Genomic DNA, 16,748 nt, shown 5'->3' on the forward strand with positions numbered 1-16,748 from the left:
GTCAGGTTGCAAGATGTCAAATGCTGAGATCAAGTGCATATGAACCTTGTTTTATATCATACAAGTGTCTATAATTATAACGAGAGTTTTACCTTGTCTTAATCATCGTTCTATATGGATAGAAGGTGTCTCAATAGGTGTAATGTGTTTTCTGCTATAGATCTAGTCCTAGACATGAACCACGTTCTTCAAGACGTTCCATCATGGTCATCATCATAATCTTCAAAGCATCTGCGTCCGTAATGTTTGTCTGTTTATTTATTCAGGGGATCTTTCAATTTAGACCACGTGCAGTTTTCTTATGGATCTCGCTCAGTGTAGGTATGAGAGGCAGATGCCCTGCTCACATTCTTGCCCTCAGCAACACCAAACCTTTAATTCACCCCGACCATCTCTGATTGTGACACAAAGATCGACATTTTTAACTTCACTCCTGCCTGAAGACATTTTAGACAAGACTCGTGTTTAATCTATTTAAGCAAAAAACACCAATGCTAATCTGGAAATATATGATATTTGATTCATTCTCCGTTAACATGGTTAACGTCTTTATAATTAAATGATTAAATAATTCACTAATAATCAGCTTCCTCAGTCTTATCTCCTCTACCTAAGCTCATATGGTCTCACGTAACACTGAAAAACATCCAGAGAAATGACGATTGCAGTCTTGGGCCTTGCACTTTGATTTGTCCTTCCCCCTTATCTTTCCCTCTCATACTGTATCAGCTGGATAGAGACAGCTGGTGTGGAGAGAAGCATTTGTTATTGAGACAGCTCATGTGTTTTGGCAGAGTGGACACACCTGTCAGGCCAAAATATCTTTGAAGTCCTGCAACTATTGGTTAAAATATAAGACAAAAACACATCTGCGGGAAATATTTTCAATTGAGTCATTCGCTTTTATTGCAAATTTTGCTTTCATGCTGATGACGGCACATGATGAAATGTGGTCTCAACCTTGTGTTCTCTTTTCAGAGTTAACAGTGGAACATCACAAGGAGACACAGCAGTTTACTTTTAAATAATAATAAAAACCTCCAAATTAAACAACAAAATGTATTTTTTGTTCTCGAGAACAGCACATTTTCTAATTCGACGCCTCTGTCCTCTTGTCAGTGGCCTCCAGAACTGTAACACGTTTTCTAATCTGTGGTTAAAAATGACTTACTTACTGGAGTTAGTTAGTATACTTGGTGATTCTATGTGACTCTAAAGCTGCCAGGTGTGCATTTTGGCGATTGCCTCAGAGCGCAGAGCCGATGATTTCTCTGTGTCTCCCCTGATGACACTGTGGATCCAGGGTAAATATGAGGAAATCTTCATATAGACTCCATACTTGTTGTTGCGGCAGGGCTTGTCATAGGAAAGGATCCCTGCAGCGTAAATGTCCCCAGTTTTCGTGTCTTTGACAGCCAGAGCTCCTCCCGCATCACCAAAACAAACATTTTCTCCAAACTCTCTAGCTCCTGTGCAGAGCATGTTGTCGTCTACATCTGGTGTTAAAGCGTCACCTTCATATTCTGCTTTACAGTAAGAATTATCGACCAGGGGGAGTATAAGGAATTTAAGTGATGCAGCAGCGTTAAGGTAGACCCCCCAGCCCCAGCCACTGATGACCCCTGACCAGGTGTCAGTCAGGTTTTGTCCCATCTCAGGCAGGGGGATGGGGGTCACTTTATCGCTCATAACCACGGGCTCCTTCAGCTGGATCAGAGCCAGGTCGTTGTCCCAGTCAGAATGGTTCTGGAAGCCTGGATGGAGAAAAATCTGCAGGAAAGGAAGGCAGGGATCAAAAATGTGCATCATAGTATTACATTCAAATAGATTGTTTCCATCCGCCAGTGTTGTCATATACATGTACATCTAAAAGCGTTGTGATTTTACTGTTCCTAAGCTTTTTGGCTTGCTAACCTTTAAGACAATTAAATGTTTGTATGCAACTCTTCGCCTCATGTCTATGAGTTGTGAGCAGGTGAGCTGAAGAGTAATTTACCCCACTCATCTTAGATTTTATTGTCTAGAAGGGATCAAATTATTAAACGTATTTCAAAAGACATAAATGATCAGAGAAAAGTCTGACATTTTCCAAAAATCCTACACACTACAAGGTCATGAGTAATTGTCTCACAATCCCTTGTGGGAGTAATATACCTAAATCATGTTAAAGGTTGAAAGCAAGACTTTTTTGTTGTTTTCACAACATCACCATGACATCACACTGTATTAAATTGGATTATAAATGAGAGTGAAAATGGAAATGAGAATAAGTGATGGATAGGATTTCTATTCTCTTTATTATTGCTGTAATGGTGCAGTCATGAAAAATAACATCTAAATCTGAATGATGTTCGCAAATGGCTGCGACATGGTCAATGAGGTATAAGGCTTGTCTTTAAACCTAACTTTTTTTGCCCACCTTCTCTACGGCAACCTCTGTGGAGGCCTTTGCTTGGTCCCGATGTAAGATTCCCAGGTATACTTTAGGTATTATAGGCTCTTTTCCCTGAATGTGATCTCGACTCTTTCTGACAAAAAGGTTCCTGCCAGCCGTCAAAACCCAGCGGTCAGAGATGAGAGCTCCACCCGCGTAGCCTCCGTCCAGAACACCATCAGAAAGGTAGACCATGACCTGCCAGGGGACACTGGGGGCCAGAGTCCCTCCAACCATTCGCCTGGAGCGGAGTTGTGCCATCCTGGAGGCTGAGAAATTATCAATTTATTTAAAATGTATAAAATATACTGTACATCTTTATATTTATATTTTTAATTTTAAATATTTGATGGATTCTCTGTTTATATTGTATGAATATTATTATCTTTTTGCCTACAGTGTAAATTTAGATAACATAACTCAACAAACTATTGATAGCTTACAGCTCATTCAAATTTAATCTTCCTGAAAAATCTGACTGTTGTTGTTGTTGGCTTCAAATGGAGTCCCTGAATACATATAAGGGTGTCACACAAGGATCAATATAAGTGCCCCTACTATTTACTCTATACACAAATAACATATTTTCCACAACATATTTTATAATATATGATTTCCTTTACGCACTGCAGTTATTAAAACATATTGTGTATCCCTTGCAGAGATAGACTGTTAAAATGGAGCTCTGTTTTCATCATCAGGCTTTGTTCCATGTGTCTTTTCTGTGGGTGAGTAAACATTAAAACTACTTCAAATGACCTTCGCTTCAAAGTAGTGGCCACATTTTAAGGAGCTGTGAAAAGAGCTGTACTAGCCCAGACTTCAGACTGCTTAGTTACCAAGCACATTATCCATATTTAAGCTTGTTACGATCCACAATTAGTATCCACCTTGTAATGGCAATAATATTCTGGTGGTGCTGGTCTATCTGTCCATCCACCACTCTTGTCCAGACTAAATTACAGTATTTCATCAACTTTCAGATGGATTGCACTTTGTAACTTTATTTTTGAAAGGCTGCTCAATAAATGAGCCAATGACAAAATACCTGCAAAATGAATGGCAAATGCTGGCTTGCTAACATGACCATAAAATTGGTCATGTTTGTGTTAGTACATGTTAGTGTGTGTTACCTGACACAGAACGTTCCATCCTTTCCTCCGTGTGAGACACTGCCAGACAGGCCCATGCAGCCAGGAGGAGCACAGTCTGCGAAACCCTTCAAGAACGATGAACGGACATTTAATGTCTCTGTTCCTCTGCATCAACGCGGACAATACAACTGGGTTTAATTAATTAGATGTTAAGCCCTTCATTTACATTAGTTCACAAAATATTACTGGATAATTATTGGAAAGTTCAAGTCAGGTACACTAGTTTAAAAACAGTTTGAGCCCCTGAGGTCAAAATGTATGTCGCTGGGAACAGTTCAGCAGATTTCGAAGATGACCTGGTCTCCACAAGGCAGAAAGTTAAAGATTTAATTCAGTTTCCAAATGACAGTATTTAGTAGCACCCACTTTGACAGTTGTCATAGCTTGTAAAGGCTTTTCATAGCCATTTAAGAATTGTGTGATGTTTGGTCCGAGCTTTGTTGCTGGCCTACTAAATTGAATCCATTCTTCCCTCTACCATGAAAAGTTCCCCGTCCCACTGGCTGCAATACAATGATTGTATTCCTCCCTCCCTGTGTTTGACAGCAGTAGAGTTGTTCTTTGCATCTTTTTTTTTACATTTGCTCAAAAAGTTAGATTTTGACTTCTTCAGTCCAGGAGACTTGTTACTAAGAGTCATCCTGCTTGTTTAAATGTTCCTTCACCATCATTGTGACCCACAAGCCGGATTGTTTTGGTAGGTCGTGACTCAGAAAGGTTGAGAACCACTGTTCCAGACGAACTGAAACAAAATTAGAAAATTTAAATTTGTACTACTTGGTCTTCTCTGAGCCCTAACAAGGTTGTTAACCTTGATAAAAGTGTTACGACAGCTCAAATCTACTGCGAGTGTGGTAACTTGTACAAAAAGAAAAATAAGACAAATAAATCTTGCATAAAATGTTGAAAAGAATGTTTCATCTTTAACTTCATGGCTTTTGAAGATCAGCTCTCCTACTCACACAACTATTCACATTCATAGTAAAATAATGCTTATGTTTACAGATTGCGATGTTTTTGTCAAAAGTAATGATAATGCTCACCTATAGAGCAATGTATATTCAAAGAGATTAAAAATTACTTACCAAAGAATATTTCGACTTACCTCATTTTGTAGAAAATATTTATCTTCTTCAAAGACTAGTTATTAATCTCTGCTCTTGGGTGAGTTTTACGCTTAGGAGGTGGGAGGTTTTATATCTGCCCAGAGTTCTGGAAATTTCCATGTGCAATAGAATAATTGTGAAATCTCTATTTCCACATTCTGGATTCTGGACAAGAATATTTACCTGCGAAAAAAACGTGTGGGTCCTACACAGCAAAGGTTTTTGGTATGATAAAGGGAATTTGGCTGTCTGTCAGATTAAACAAAAAAGAAAATACGACAGTAAAACATTCAAGAGATTTGTAGTTACTGTTTCAACAGTTTGATCATATGGTTAAAAAAATCTGGTTAATGTTTTGATTCATATTATTTGAGTTCTGCTTGAGTCAGATGTTCTTTTTAACAGTTTAACACATTAGTGGATCCTGTTTTAGTTGTTATGGGATTTGAGGATTTGCAAAGTAAATCTATTCCACAGGTCAGTGGTTTCCAGAGTTTTGCAAATAAAGATAGTCACAAACAGAATGTACCATTTCATCATAGATTTTGCATCATAGTTTACAAAAGGTAAACAATGCTGACTGATCTTCTTTATCTCTTTTGGATGTGAAGGCAATGCTGTTGCAAAACGTCGTGCAGCTTAATTTGTTATTTGATTTTTCTACAGGGAACACAAACACACAATATTTCATCTTAATCCTGGCAGTGAACAATTAACTGTGGAGTCAGAAATGTGAGGAAATGTGAGGAAAGTCCAGCATTCCTGCTTTTGGTTATTTACAAGAGGTCACAGAGAGGTATGAGGACTATGAGATATTACATTTTAGAGTTTGCTGCCTTGATTTTCAATTACAGTGCTTTGCTTTATTTTAAAATGCTGCAAGTCAAACACAATTCACAATAGTCATCATAGACAAAGTGTGGTCGTTTTTAGCATTTATTTTATCTTCAGAATTTCTCTACTGGTTTTCAGTCATATATCATTTAAGTAGTATACACTACAAAAGTAGGTGGGCATATTCCTAATAAAACAAACTAAGTTCCCTGTGTGCCAGACAAAACTTCTAAGAAAAGACAATTTCATCTGTGTTCAGATATTTTTCAGCTTTGCACAAGTATTATGTTCAAATGTTTGCAGAGTATGTGTGCATCTTGTAACAGTATGTACATGAATACGGATCCATAAAGCCTAATTTTCTAATTCATGTTCCCACATTAGCCTGTGCCTGACTAGATTGATTTCAGATTCATATCTTGGACTTCAAAGTTTTTTTTTTCAGTGTGAAAGAGGATTTATCATGGGTTCTTGTGAGCCCTGAGAAATGATACCCTGCAGTTTAAGCATGTGATTGGACACGAAAATTCAGAAAATCAAACACTTAAAATGAAGTAATTTCATGGTGGCAGTGTTACTAAAGCTTTACTATGTAAGCTGTATTAAGTGACCTGAGGCAAATGCAATCTTAACTGGATCAGAAGCTGTTCTTCTCTCAGTCAGTCGGCACTTTGACTTCACAGTCACTGTGCCAGAATGCACAATCAAAATAATATTGTTTAAGTGCAGACAAAGATTTTGCATGTGTTTTTAGAACATACTAATAACATTTCCTCAATAATTTTAATACTATTTTTCACATATCCTAAGAAAATCTCCAACATTCCTCTCAGTCCTGCAAGATTAAACTGTACTTTATGTTCAGTGCTGATAGCAAATGTTGTCATGCTAATACATATAATATGGGGAACATGGGAAACATTAAAGTCAGCAAGTTAGCATTGTCATTGTCAACTTGTTATCATGCTGACCATCAGCCAAAAGCACATCGGTGCCTGTGACTGCAGCCTCACAGAGAAGCTCAGGCTCGTGTTTACATTAAAGAAGAATTTAAAGATCCCCGCCACGTATATGTCTGAATTAAAGACTGTACTCTGAATAACAATTTGTGGATGATATGGTTCAGCTTGAGGTTTTGGAAGTGTTTGTTCATTGTCGGAACTGTTGGGTTCCTGGATGCCACTGAAGTGCCTGTAGATAATATATCTTGTGATCTGGCGCCATACAAATAAAATTGAATTGAATTGAATCAAATCTTCTCTTAAGTTCAATAACCTGGTAAGAGATTCTAAAAAGTACTAATATGCCTACACTCATTGACATATCTATTTAAGTTTTGCTCTGAAATTTTTGTTCTGAAAGGGTCCCCTATATGTCCCATATGGTCTAGCGGTTAGGATTCCTGGTTTTCACCCAGGCGGCCTGGGTTCAACTCCCGGTATGGGAACACTGTATTCTTAGGATTCCCAATTTCGGTAGAGAAAAGAAACTGTTATGTGAATTGCTCATTCCTCAAATGTGTGTGTGTGTGTGTGTGTCACGCAATTGTGATAAAGTCAGATTTTCCGCAAGCACTAACTTTCCCTCCAGCAGATGGAAGTGAAAAGAGCCCTCTAGTGTCAAACTATGCAAAGACCTCATCCTGCAAAGTGAAGATCAATGACCAACACACATGTTTGAGAAGAGGGGGTGCTTTAAATAAAGCAATTGAACATAACTCACATGCAGAAATCATTTCATAGAGGAAAATAATATACTTTTCACTTGATAAACGAAACTTCCACTGTCACTTTAAGAGAGGATTCTCTGAAGTAGATGCTGCCTGTTTTGTGTTGTTTTATTCATAGCATGACTTCTACCAGAGCTTGTGCCGTACTCTTTGGCAGCACGCCACAGATCCAGTATGTTGATTCGACTGTGCTGGTGCATTGTGCAGTCACTTAGGCTACTGGGACCACACATGTAAACGAGCAGAAGCAAGGTTAGGTCTTGCTGTAACGCAGCGTCAGGTACAGTGCGGTCTGAGACCAAGGGGTCTCAGACCAAGGGGTCTCAGACTTTTGGAAACCCAATTGTATGACCCCACATTATAACATGGAATATGTTTTATATCTATCTATTTGTCAGGTTTACAAAACCCTTGGGGTTTAGGTTAGATAGCGCAGCTCCGCATGTACGTTGCTGTTCATTCCTCACTTCTGAACTCAACATTTCTTTGGCACATTTCTGTTTGCTGTTGAATTACATCAGCCTGACTCAGGGTCAAGGTGAGGGCAAATTACTCATGTGTCTAGCAACATGTTCACCAGTGTTTCCAATACAATTCAAGGGCAGGGGTCTCACATGAGTGCTATGGTCTTCGCTGCCTGGGGACAGCAAAGAGGATTGGATATGACCCATGTGCCAGCCAAGGTCAAAGCTGTGTACACAGGCCAAGACCATCCGGGGGGGAAACTCAACAAATGCCCGAGAGAGGTTGGACGCATTTTCCCCCCACACACTGTATTAGAGTCACCTCTCATTAGTACACTGTAGTATCTCTCTCTCTGGCTCTATTTCCATCTCTGTCTCTTTCATTCTGAAGCTCTTTTGCAACATACAAAGAGCAGGGGTGAGAACAATATCAAAAGTTCGGACAGGAAGTGTAAAGATGTACAGCAAAGAAAAGTGAACGGGTGCAAAAATGAGCTTGAAGATGAACAACCTACGTGTAAAGAGTTAAACTAATACAATGAAGCGTGAACTGAAAGCAAGAGTTGAACAGTGTTTGAAGCTGTAAGACACAAAGCATGAGAGATGCTTGGGGAGGTGAGGAACAAGGGGGAGGAAGAAATTAGTCAGGGTGGGGGTGGGGTGGATGGTCACGTCAGGAGGCGAACGTGGGAAGAGAGAGGATGAGAGAGGAGAGTAAAACGCTGCTGTGAACTTTACCTTGAAGCTCTAGGGGACAAGCGTGTGCATGCGATAAGGACTGCAAGCCATGCAGAGGGTGAGGGGAGGAGAGGGGAGGGGGAGCGGCGCAGTGAGGACTGGAGGATGAGCACTCCAAAGACTGAGAGAGAGGCGGAGGAGGGAGAGGGAAGAGAGGCTGAATCACACAGACAGAGAGCTGGAGAGAGTGAGAGCCTTTGTGTGTGTGTGTGTGTGTGTGTGTGTGTGTACTTCAGGAGAATGAATGAAGAGCGGACTGCAGCTCCACTTCCCTCCTCACTGGGGGATTTGAAGCGGATTTTACTTCCACTAAGTCAACGCTTTAAAACGGGATCGTTCCCCTGTTATCAACCTCTGTGTGAACAACTGCTCTATGGTCCATGACAGTGGACATGCCGGTAAGATCATATCATCTGATGTTCGTGGATGTACAGTGTATCAGTATATGTGTTTTTTTTATTTGGCAGCTGTTTTCCATGATGATTACCCCACACGGAAATAAAACATTTCTGCATTTGTTTATTTTACTGCTCAGCATCTGTTTGAGCGTTGATTGAAATGGGATGTCTTATTCGTTTGCATATGATCAATTATGAATAATTATGAATATTTATTTTGATTACAATAATTGGCTCGTTGTGATCCTGAATTACATTGATTTGCAAATAGTAATATTTTAAAAACTGACAAGATGTCATTTGTTCAGCTTCATATTTGGAATGAGAAGTTTGTGTAATTGCTATAAGTTGACTTACTTCTTTTTACAGGTGTGTTAAAAAACATTTTCAGGTGACTCATAATGAGTAATTCTTCATTTTCCAATTCATGGTAATGTCACAGGAACATATAGTAAATAATGGCTCTGTCATTTTTTTATGTTCTTTCTTGATGCACACAAATTGCAGTTTTCTTGGTGCTTGTTGCAGTTATGGTTGTTTTGTAGTTTGATACAGTAAGAACGATAGTTTGATGAATTTTTGAGACAATAAAGCTTTTTCAACCAAGAACAACAAAATAGTTCATAACAATATCATCGATCCTAACAAAGTTTAGTCTTTAATCCATGTAACTGATTTGATCCAAAGTTTAAAATCGCAGTTTGGGGAAGCTGTGTCTTCCTAAACTTATGTGATTCAATCAGTAGATCACTTCAACATCGGATGAACCTTCAAAATTCCCTTTTCAACGTCAAAAATAACTGAGATACACTAAGATTAAATTATATTAATATTATGTAAGATTATTTGATAAATGAAACTGTGAGGTGGATTCCTTCCAAGTGTCTGATCATTCTGACGTGTAGCAGCTGTAGACGGAGAAAAGTGAGATGGGTTTGACGTCCGTTAGCAGTGTGTAATTAAGACTGGGAGTCACTGGAGTTACCACATACACATACACGCATGCCCACACATTATGTTTCAGTTATCAGTTCGTCAGCAAACTGTTTAGATTACAGCCCACGGGTTACAATTCAATCATTTATTGTAGTATTATGTATCAATAAGTGAATTATTGGGAATCTACAGGCACAATAGAAAAAAAGACAAAAGACAATTTTAGAGCAGAAGGTTTTGAAAAATAAATAAATCCAACTAAGTTTTCTTTAACTTAATGAGTAACTTATAATTACAGGGCACAGCAGTTGAATTACTGAGTAATGAGGAAGGCGCGAAGGGGTAACAGACTTGACACTGAAATGAAATTGTTTTTATTATTAGTATGATATCTTTACAAAAATAATGTTTTTAGAATTGAATACTTGTAACTATTTATGTTGTGTGCATCATAGTGCACAATTATTGTGCTTGTACCCTGTTTATTCAATATGTAGTGGGTAATTTTAAAAAAGTAAAGAAAAAAAAGTACTCACGGGGTTATTTATTTCCAGGTCTTCCCACAAAATGCAAATTTGTTTCCTATTACCAGGTGCCCACTGAGTATTTACATCCAAAATCAAAACACACAATTACTTACAGATTTTATCTAGATATTAAAAGTTAAAAGTTGAAAAACTATAGAGAGGTAAAGCTAGAATATTGCTGAGAGGCAGAGGTATTACAGGAATAAATGCAGCTAGGTCCAACAAAAATATGTAAGATAAAGTTCGAACAGAAATAACAAGTCAGTAAATCTAGCTTTGTGCTTGTATCCGTGTTTGTGTGTGTATGAATATGTTGTTTGCGCACTTCTCTGACAACTGCAAGGGAAACAAGCACAGACAGAATGACAAGCCAAGATGTGAAGAGGAAGTCGTATTTCTGTTGTGCTGTGGCAGTCAGCCTCAGGCAGTTCTGAGCCAGCCTGTCCATTATTTCTGCACATGACCCCTCTGTGTGTTGGACGACCTGGCCTGAGAGCCAGGACCAAGCCCCCACAGTCTTCATACATATGTCTGACCTGTCACTCAGGGATGCAGCCCTGTCAAAGACAATTCACGACATGCATGAACAACGTAAACTTAACAACGCAGCTATTTCAAGCCAGTGGGATCCAGAGAAAGACAAACTGTAGGCATCATTAACGGGCCGCCCATTCAGAGTCAGATTCAATTGTGCATCAAATATGTGGTCAAATATAATAACAGTTGCTCGAGCAACTCATTGCTCTCCATGCCAGAAATGTGAGGTCTGTTGGCTTGTCCACCACATTTTGGACTACTATAGGATGGACTGCCATGCAATTTAGAACAAATGTCCAGAGTCTTAAGAGGAAGAATCAAATGGATTTTGTGGATTCCCGGACTTTTCCTGTAGCACCACCTTGAGGTTGGCCTTCGTGTTTTTAAATGAAAAATCTTGACAAGTATGGATTGCCTTGAAATCGATATTCAAGGTCCCCAAATGATGAATTCTAATGAATTTGAGGATCCTCTGACTCTCTCTCAAGCTCCATCATCAAGTCACAGATTTGACTCTTTTTATTTTTTGTCGTATTCAGATAAAGATTTTGATTCAGGTATTCAGTGGAAGACCTCAATGTTAAGTTGATGGATTAGCACACAAATTTGTACAAGCATTCAACGGTTCAACGATAATGTATTCAAAGGAATGTGGCAGTGTGTCTGCTTTTTGATCAACCTAAAAGGGCACATGCTCCTCCGCTGCTCATTGACCTTCAATTCACCAACGCTTACCAACAGAAAGACTTCTGCACCTCTCTGCCACCTGCCACTGCGTTCCTTCAGATAAGGTCATTTGGCATCCCCATCCCTGCAAAAAAGGCAAACACAGTCCTGACTGTTCTCATTAGCGGTTCCCAGATGGTGAAAAAAATTACCAAATTCGGTCAGAGCAAGCGTGTCCCTGTTTATTTTCAAGTACCTCTTGAAGAGTTGTCTCTTCAGGGAGCACACCCTCTCCTAAAACTGCTAACACCTTAACATGCCTAACTCGCACTGTGCACTTCTTACCTGATTTTATTGAACGGATTTAGGATTTAATGATTACTTATTGATCCTCTGACTTTTCCTCTTTAGGCCCCATGAGGTTATTATTGAAATATCTTGATAGTCATAAAAATTGTAGAGTCCAAATCTTGTTCATCTGCTTGGTGTAATGGTAGTTTTCAAGCTCACTCATATAAACGGACTTGATAAGTCATCATGATTTTTTGTTTCTCATATTTACTTATGAAGGTTTTAATTAAGTTAAAGGAACTATTCGAATATGATGTGTGTGTGTGTGTGTGTGGGGGGGGGGGGGGGGGGGGGTTGTTCTTTGCTGTCAGCTGCTTGTCTCACTACGCCTGAGGTCTCGCCACAAGGAGCACTTCCGCTTGTCATCTTTACTCAAGGTAAAGGCAACAAGCCCCATAATGAAGTTCATCCTTTATCCTCCCTAAAATATATTTTTTTACCATCAGTACCATCAGATAAATTTAACTTAAATTGATTTCTTATGACATTTTACTTTGCTAAATCTGTCAAAAATACCATCCATTTTCCAAGGCAGTTGCATTAAATGTTCACAACTAATGATTTATCTTTTTTGATATCCCCATTTAAACTGCAATTTTAATTATCCTCGTTATCTTTCTGTTTGAATGATTCATAGATAAAAAGAAACAGGATTTTCAAGGTTCGCTCTTGGTGTCAATGCTCAACAGACTCTGTTGTTAATCTGGGCCTGGAGTTATCACATTTAATCATGGTGCTGCAGCTGAGTATTACTGTCACAGATATGAAGTGAATACCAAGGTGAATACAATTTGATTTAAATTTAAAAGATAACAAGCCTCATGACATTTATTAGGTCAATCTGAATATTAAAATTAAAAGACCCCCTCAATATATGTGCAAAGGCCGTTACATGATTAATATATGGTTAAGGTTCGGCAGCTAGAGCCACAGCACCTTTGGACCCGACTGGAACTGGAAGATCTTTGGTAAAGCTGCCTGCTCAGCACCAACAGATACATTTTTAGTGACATAACACTTTTCCCACAAGCACAAGTGCTTTTCTTTCTGCTTCTCAAGATCTTAGAGTAATTCGGAGGGCAATTTCACTGCTGGTAACTGTTCCGTTGAATGTGAGAGCGGCCACGGTGAGAACCTGGGATTCAGTTAGGTTTAGCCCTGGTCTGAATATGTCCATTCCTTTTACCCTTTGTTATGTTGGATGTGTGTACCTCCCTGCTCTGGAGCCCAGTAAACAGCATAAATGATAGTTTTAGCTCCCCACACGGCTTGATATATGATAAAATCTTATACCAAAACAATGAATAAAAAGAACTTTTTTAGACCAATGATCAATGTATAAGCCAAAAAATATAGGAATAAAATATACATCCAGTAAAATATTTTTTGATTGGTGCTGGATCAACAAAATTAAATCCTTTGACGGGAGCTTTTTGGAGAACGGTTCTTCTCTTTTCAAACTTTCGATGATCAATGTAAAGCCATGAAATCCATCAATAGCTAAATTTTAAACAGCAGCTAAGTATATAGAGTAAGGCATGCAAAGAAAGTAATATATTCTATATTGCGGCTTGATATATGTGACTTGAAAAATCTGGAGATAATAGATTTGCCTTTGTGTGCCCATGTGCGATTTTGTATGTTCATCAAGGTTTTACTTGACGACCACTGACCTTAGTCGTGAGAGTGGCTTTGTCTGGACTGAGACTTTACTTGCATATTTTATGAAATAAAGTGATTTGCTTCTAAAAGAGCTGATGTGGTACCTGAATACATGACTTGATGAATTAGTTAAGCAAATTAGGCAAACTGTCTGCTACAATTCTCTAGTTTTTACAGATTTTTCAAATGTGTTTTTTCAACAGGACAGTTTCTCAGCACGGGACATGGTCTCCTGAGCAGCCTGTCCACCAACACATTCAAAGGATAAGCCAGTCAATCCTGGGCCATGACGGCTCTGCTTGGCAACGTGAGTGTCCCTGGGAGTACAGCAGTCCTGCTGGCCTTCACAGACGATCCCTTGAACCTGACTGCAGCTACTGAGGCAGGACTCGTGTCAGGACAATCCCTAGCCCCTCTCTGTACCTTCTGTTGCTGTGGGTTTCTCAATCGTACCTTGGCAGTGGTGTTCATGGTCAGCCTGGCGTTTGCCATTGTGATTGGAAATGTGATCACACTTACGGTCTTCGTGCAAACAAGGCAGTCGAGAACGCCACAGGGATACTTGAAAGGTAAATGAACCAACCACTTTGCCATTCTTTTTTGTTTTCTTTTGAGAAAATATAAATCCGGGTTGATATGCCAATGCTTTTCAACTTTATATGAAAAATTGGAAGTGAGTCAACGAGAAAACAGCCTGAATGCGTCCCCTGAGCCATCTTGTTCTTATTGTCTCTCTTTCTTGACAGTGTCTCTGGCCATAGCAGACATGATGGTCGGTGTCCTCGTGGTCCCTTTCTCCGTCTACACTGAAATCTCCCTGATGGTGACAAGCACTCCTCCCCTTTGGTACCAGGGTAGTGCTACTTTCCCAGCCTCCTCTTCTCTCGGCGGACTAGTGAGCCCTTGGCAGCCCTGCATGCTAATTGGCCCTGTGTTCGCTGGATGCACGTTTGTCTCCATCAGCACCATCTTCCTCATGACCTTAGAGCGAAGTGTGGCCATCCTACGGCCACTTCACAAGGACGCCTTGGTGACCAGGAGGCGAACTCTGCTCCTCATCCTGCTCTCTTGGGCTGCTAGCTTCCTTCTGGCTCTCGCTCCCCTCATCTTCAGCAGTAACTTCACACTGGACTACAATGAGTGCAGTCGTATGTGTAACTACACCCCACTTTTGTTTGGAGGCCAGCTGCCACCTGATGCCAACATTTTGCTGTTATTCCCAGCATTTGACTTCACGCTGCTCGGTGGCACGTTGGCCGTTAACATTTTGTCTTTCACTAGCATTCGACGGTACTCCCGAAAACGCAAACTGCTCTCAGAGGGGAGTCTGAGTGACGGTGGGGGTGGCGGAGGGGGAGGAGGGTGCCCTCACAGGCCCTCCTTCTCAGACATTAAAGCTGCCAAGACAATTGGCATACTAACATTCGCCTTCACAGCATCCTTTTCTCCCATTGCAGTGTTTGTGCTCGGGAACGTGGTGGGATACACCTGGTGTAACTTTTCCTTTTTTGCCTTCTGGATCCTGACAGCAAACAGCTGCTGTAACGTTATCATCTACAGTGTCAGGGACCACCGCTTCAGGAAGGGGGTGACCCTGCTCTTTCAGCGAGACCAGTCCCCCCCACATGGCGAGAAGTCTTGAGCGATACATGAATTCATTCATTGGGCAACAAGCTTGTGTTTTGTTCTTGTCTGTGCTGTGTTGATTGAGTTTAGTTTAAGTCCACTCCTATGTTTGTACAGTAAATATGAAGCTGGTGTCAGCAGCTGGCTTCCCTGGCTCTGTCCAAAGGTAATACAATTAATCTTCGAGCAGCTTCCAGTTTTTTGTTTTGCTAAGCTAACCTTAGGTTTCATATTTACTGTTCATCTGCAAGAGTGGTCTTAATCATTTCATTCAACTCTTGGCAAGGAAGTTGAATAATCACATATCCCAAACTGTTCAATTTTTCTTTAATTGAAATGTTGGCTCAATGCCAAAATTGGTCATTTAAACATGAAAGTTTGCAATACTTTGTTTCTAAGAACTGTATATAAAAGCTACATTCAAATTGTTTGACCTCCATCCATTGCTATCTCTGGACAAAGAAACCTATATCTATGCACTGCATAACAAGAACAGCTTTCAGGATTGGACCAAACACACATACTGTAGATCCTGATGAAAACAGATGTTATTATCTGAATAAACTGCAGGTCTTTGTGGCAACTCTACTGCCACAACAAACCCCATACTCTCCTCCGGACTCCTCATCTTGCCTCCCTATTATCAAACCTCTTTTCTGAAGCTTTACAAATCAGGGGGCTTCTAATGGCCTTTCAGTGACTTCAGGATAACCTTCAGGACTTCAGGTGCACTGACAACCACAATCACATGGTTCATGTTTTTTTGTCAGGAGTGGGGTTTGTCATCTATTGATTTACAAGGGTTATATTAGGTTTTATTAGTATGTTCAGGAATCTTGCTAATGTTCACCTCTTTGGACTAATGTGTATTTACAAATGTTTCGGTAAAGGGAACCACTCATAACATAAATCTGATTCTGTGGTGTTAAATACAATTTTGATCATGTATATTCAGTCTTTTGTGATAATAATCAAATCTGCCTCAAGTATGGGAAATGCACTTTATCAGTTTCTATGTGAACCATTTGCATGGTGCCATCTGTCAGACGAGGTTCATTTTGTACAAGTTTTATTTTAGGCATTTTATAATATTGGTTATTTCTGAGTAAATGGAAATTAAAGAGAATGATCTGTATATATATATTAAATCAGTAATGACTAAATGAATGGAATTCCAAACACAGAGATTTAGTTTAAAAAGTGTTATGATTAAAGCAGACCCTAATGCTGAGTCAGCCCTTCTTTTCAGGGTATAATGTATTTGTAACATAAAATGATCTCATCTTGTGAGTCATCTCATCATCTAAAAGTCTTGTGCTCTGTTTGGAAATCTGTATTGTAAAATTTGACAAATAATATGTATATAAACGAGGCTGCAGAGTATTTCTTATCATTAAATGGCTATATTTTTATTCATGATAATTATTTTTCATTTCATATATTTTTGTTATGATTGACAGGACATAGTTATGATTAACCAACTGCATCAACAATCAAAAGTATCGCAGGGACGATGCACCTGCACGCACATACCCCATCCGGGCAAAGCTGACTTTTTAATAATGTAACAATGTCATGTGTACATG

General features: G+C 39.5%; 2 protein-coding genes and 1 non-coding gene across 3 annotated transcripts; 2 read left to right on the forward strand and 1 right to left on the reverse strand.

The window, feature by feature from the left end:
- Positions 1–879: 879 nt before the first annotated feature.
- Positions 880–4,811, reverse strand: LOC118302772 (haptoglobin). The gene is made up of 4 exons (XM_035629200.1): positions 4,694–4,811; positions 3,568–3,653; positions 2,420–2,703; positions 880–1,770 (listed from the first exon to the last, which is right to left on the reverse strand). The coding sequence occupies exons 1-4, from the start codon at positions 4,696–4,698 to the stop codon at positions 1,213–1,215; spliced, it is 933 nt and encodes a 310-aa protein (XP_035485093.1). The 5' UTR covers positions 4,699–4,811; the 3' UTR covers positions 880–1,212.
- A 2,092-nt stretch (positions 4,812–6,903) lies between these two features.
- On the forward strand, positions 6,904–6,975 carry trnae-uuc. Its single transcript has one exon. It is a non-coding gene; the product is annotated as a tRNA-Glu (tRNA).
- Positions 6,976–8,616: 1,641 nt separating this feature from the next.
- On the forward strand, positions 8,617–16,545 carry LOC118302870 (beta-2 adrenergic receptor-like). Its single transcript, XM_035629372.2, has 3 exons — positions 8,617–8,857; positions 13,740–14,105; positions 14,283–16,545. The coding sequence occupies exons 2-3, from the start codon at positions 13,823–13,825 to the stop codon at positions 15,176–15,178; spliced, it is 1,179 nt and encodes a 392-aa protein (XP_035485265.1). The 5' UTR covers positions 8,617–8,857; positions 13,740–13,822; the 3' UTR covers positions 15,179–16,545.
- The last annotated feature ends 203 nt before the right edge of the window (positions 16,546–16,748 follow it).

Source organism: Scophthalmus maximus, chromosome 4 (assembly GCF_022379125.1).
Source record: "Scophthalmus maximus strain ysfricsl-2021 chromosome 4, ASM2237912v1, whole genome shotgun sequence".
Taxonomy (NCBI): Eukaryota; Metazoa; Chordata; class Actinopteri; order Pleuronectiformes; family Scophthalmidae; genus Scophthalmus; species Scophthalmus maximus.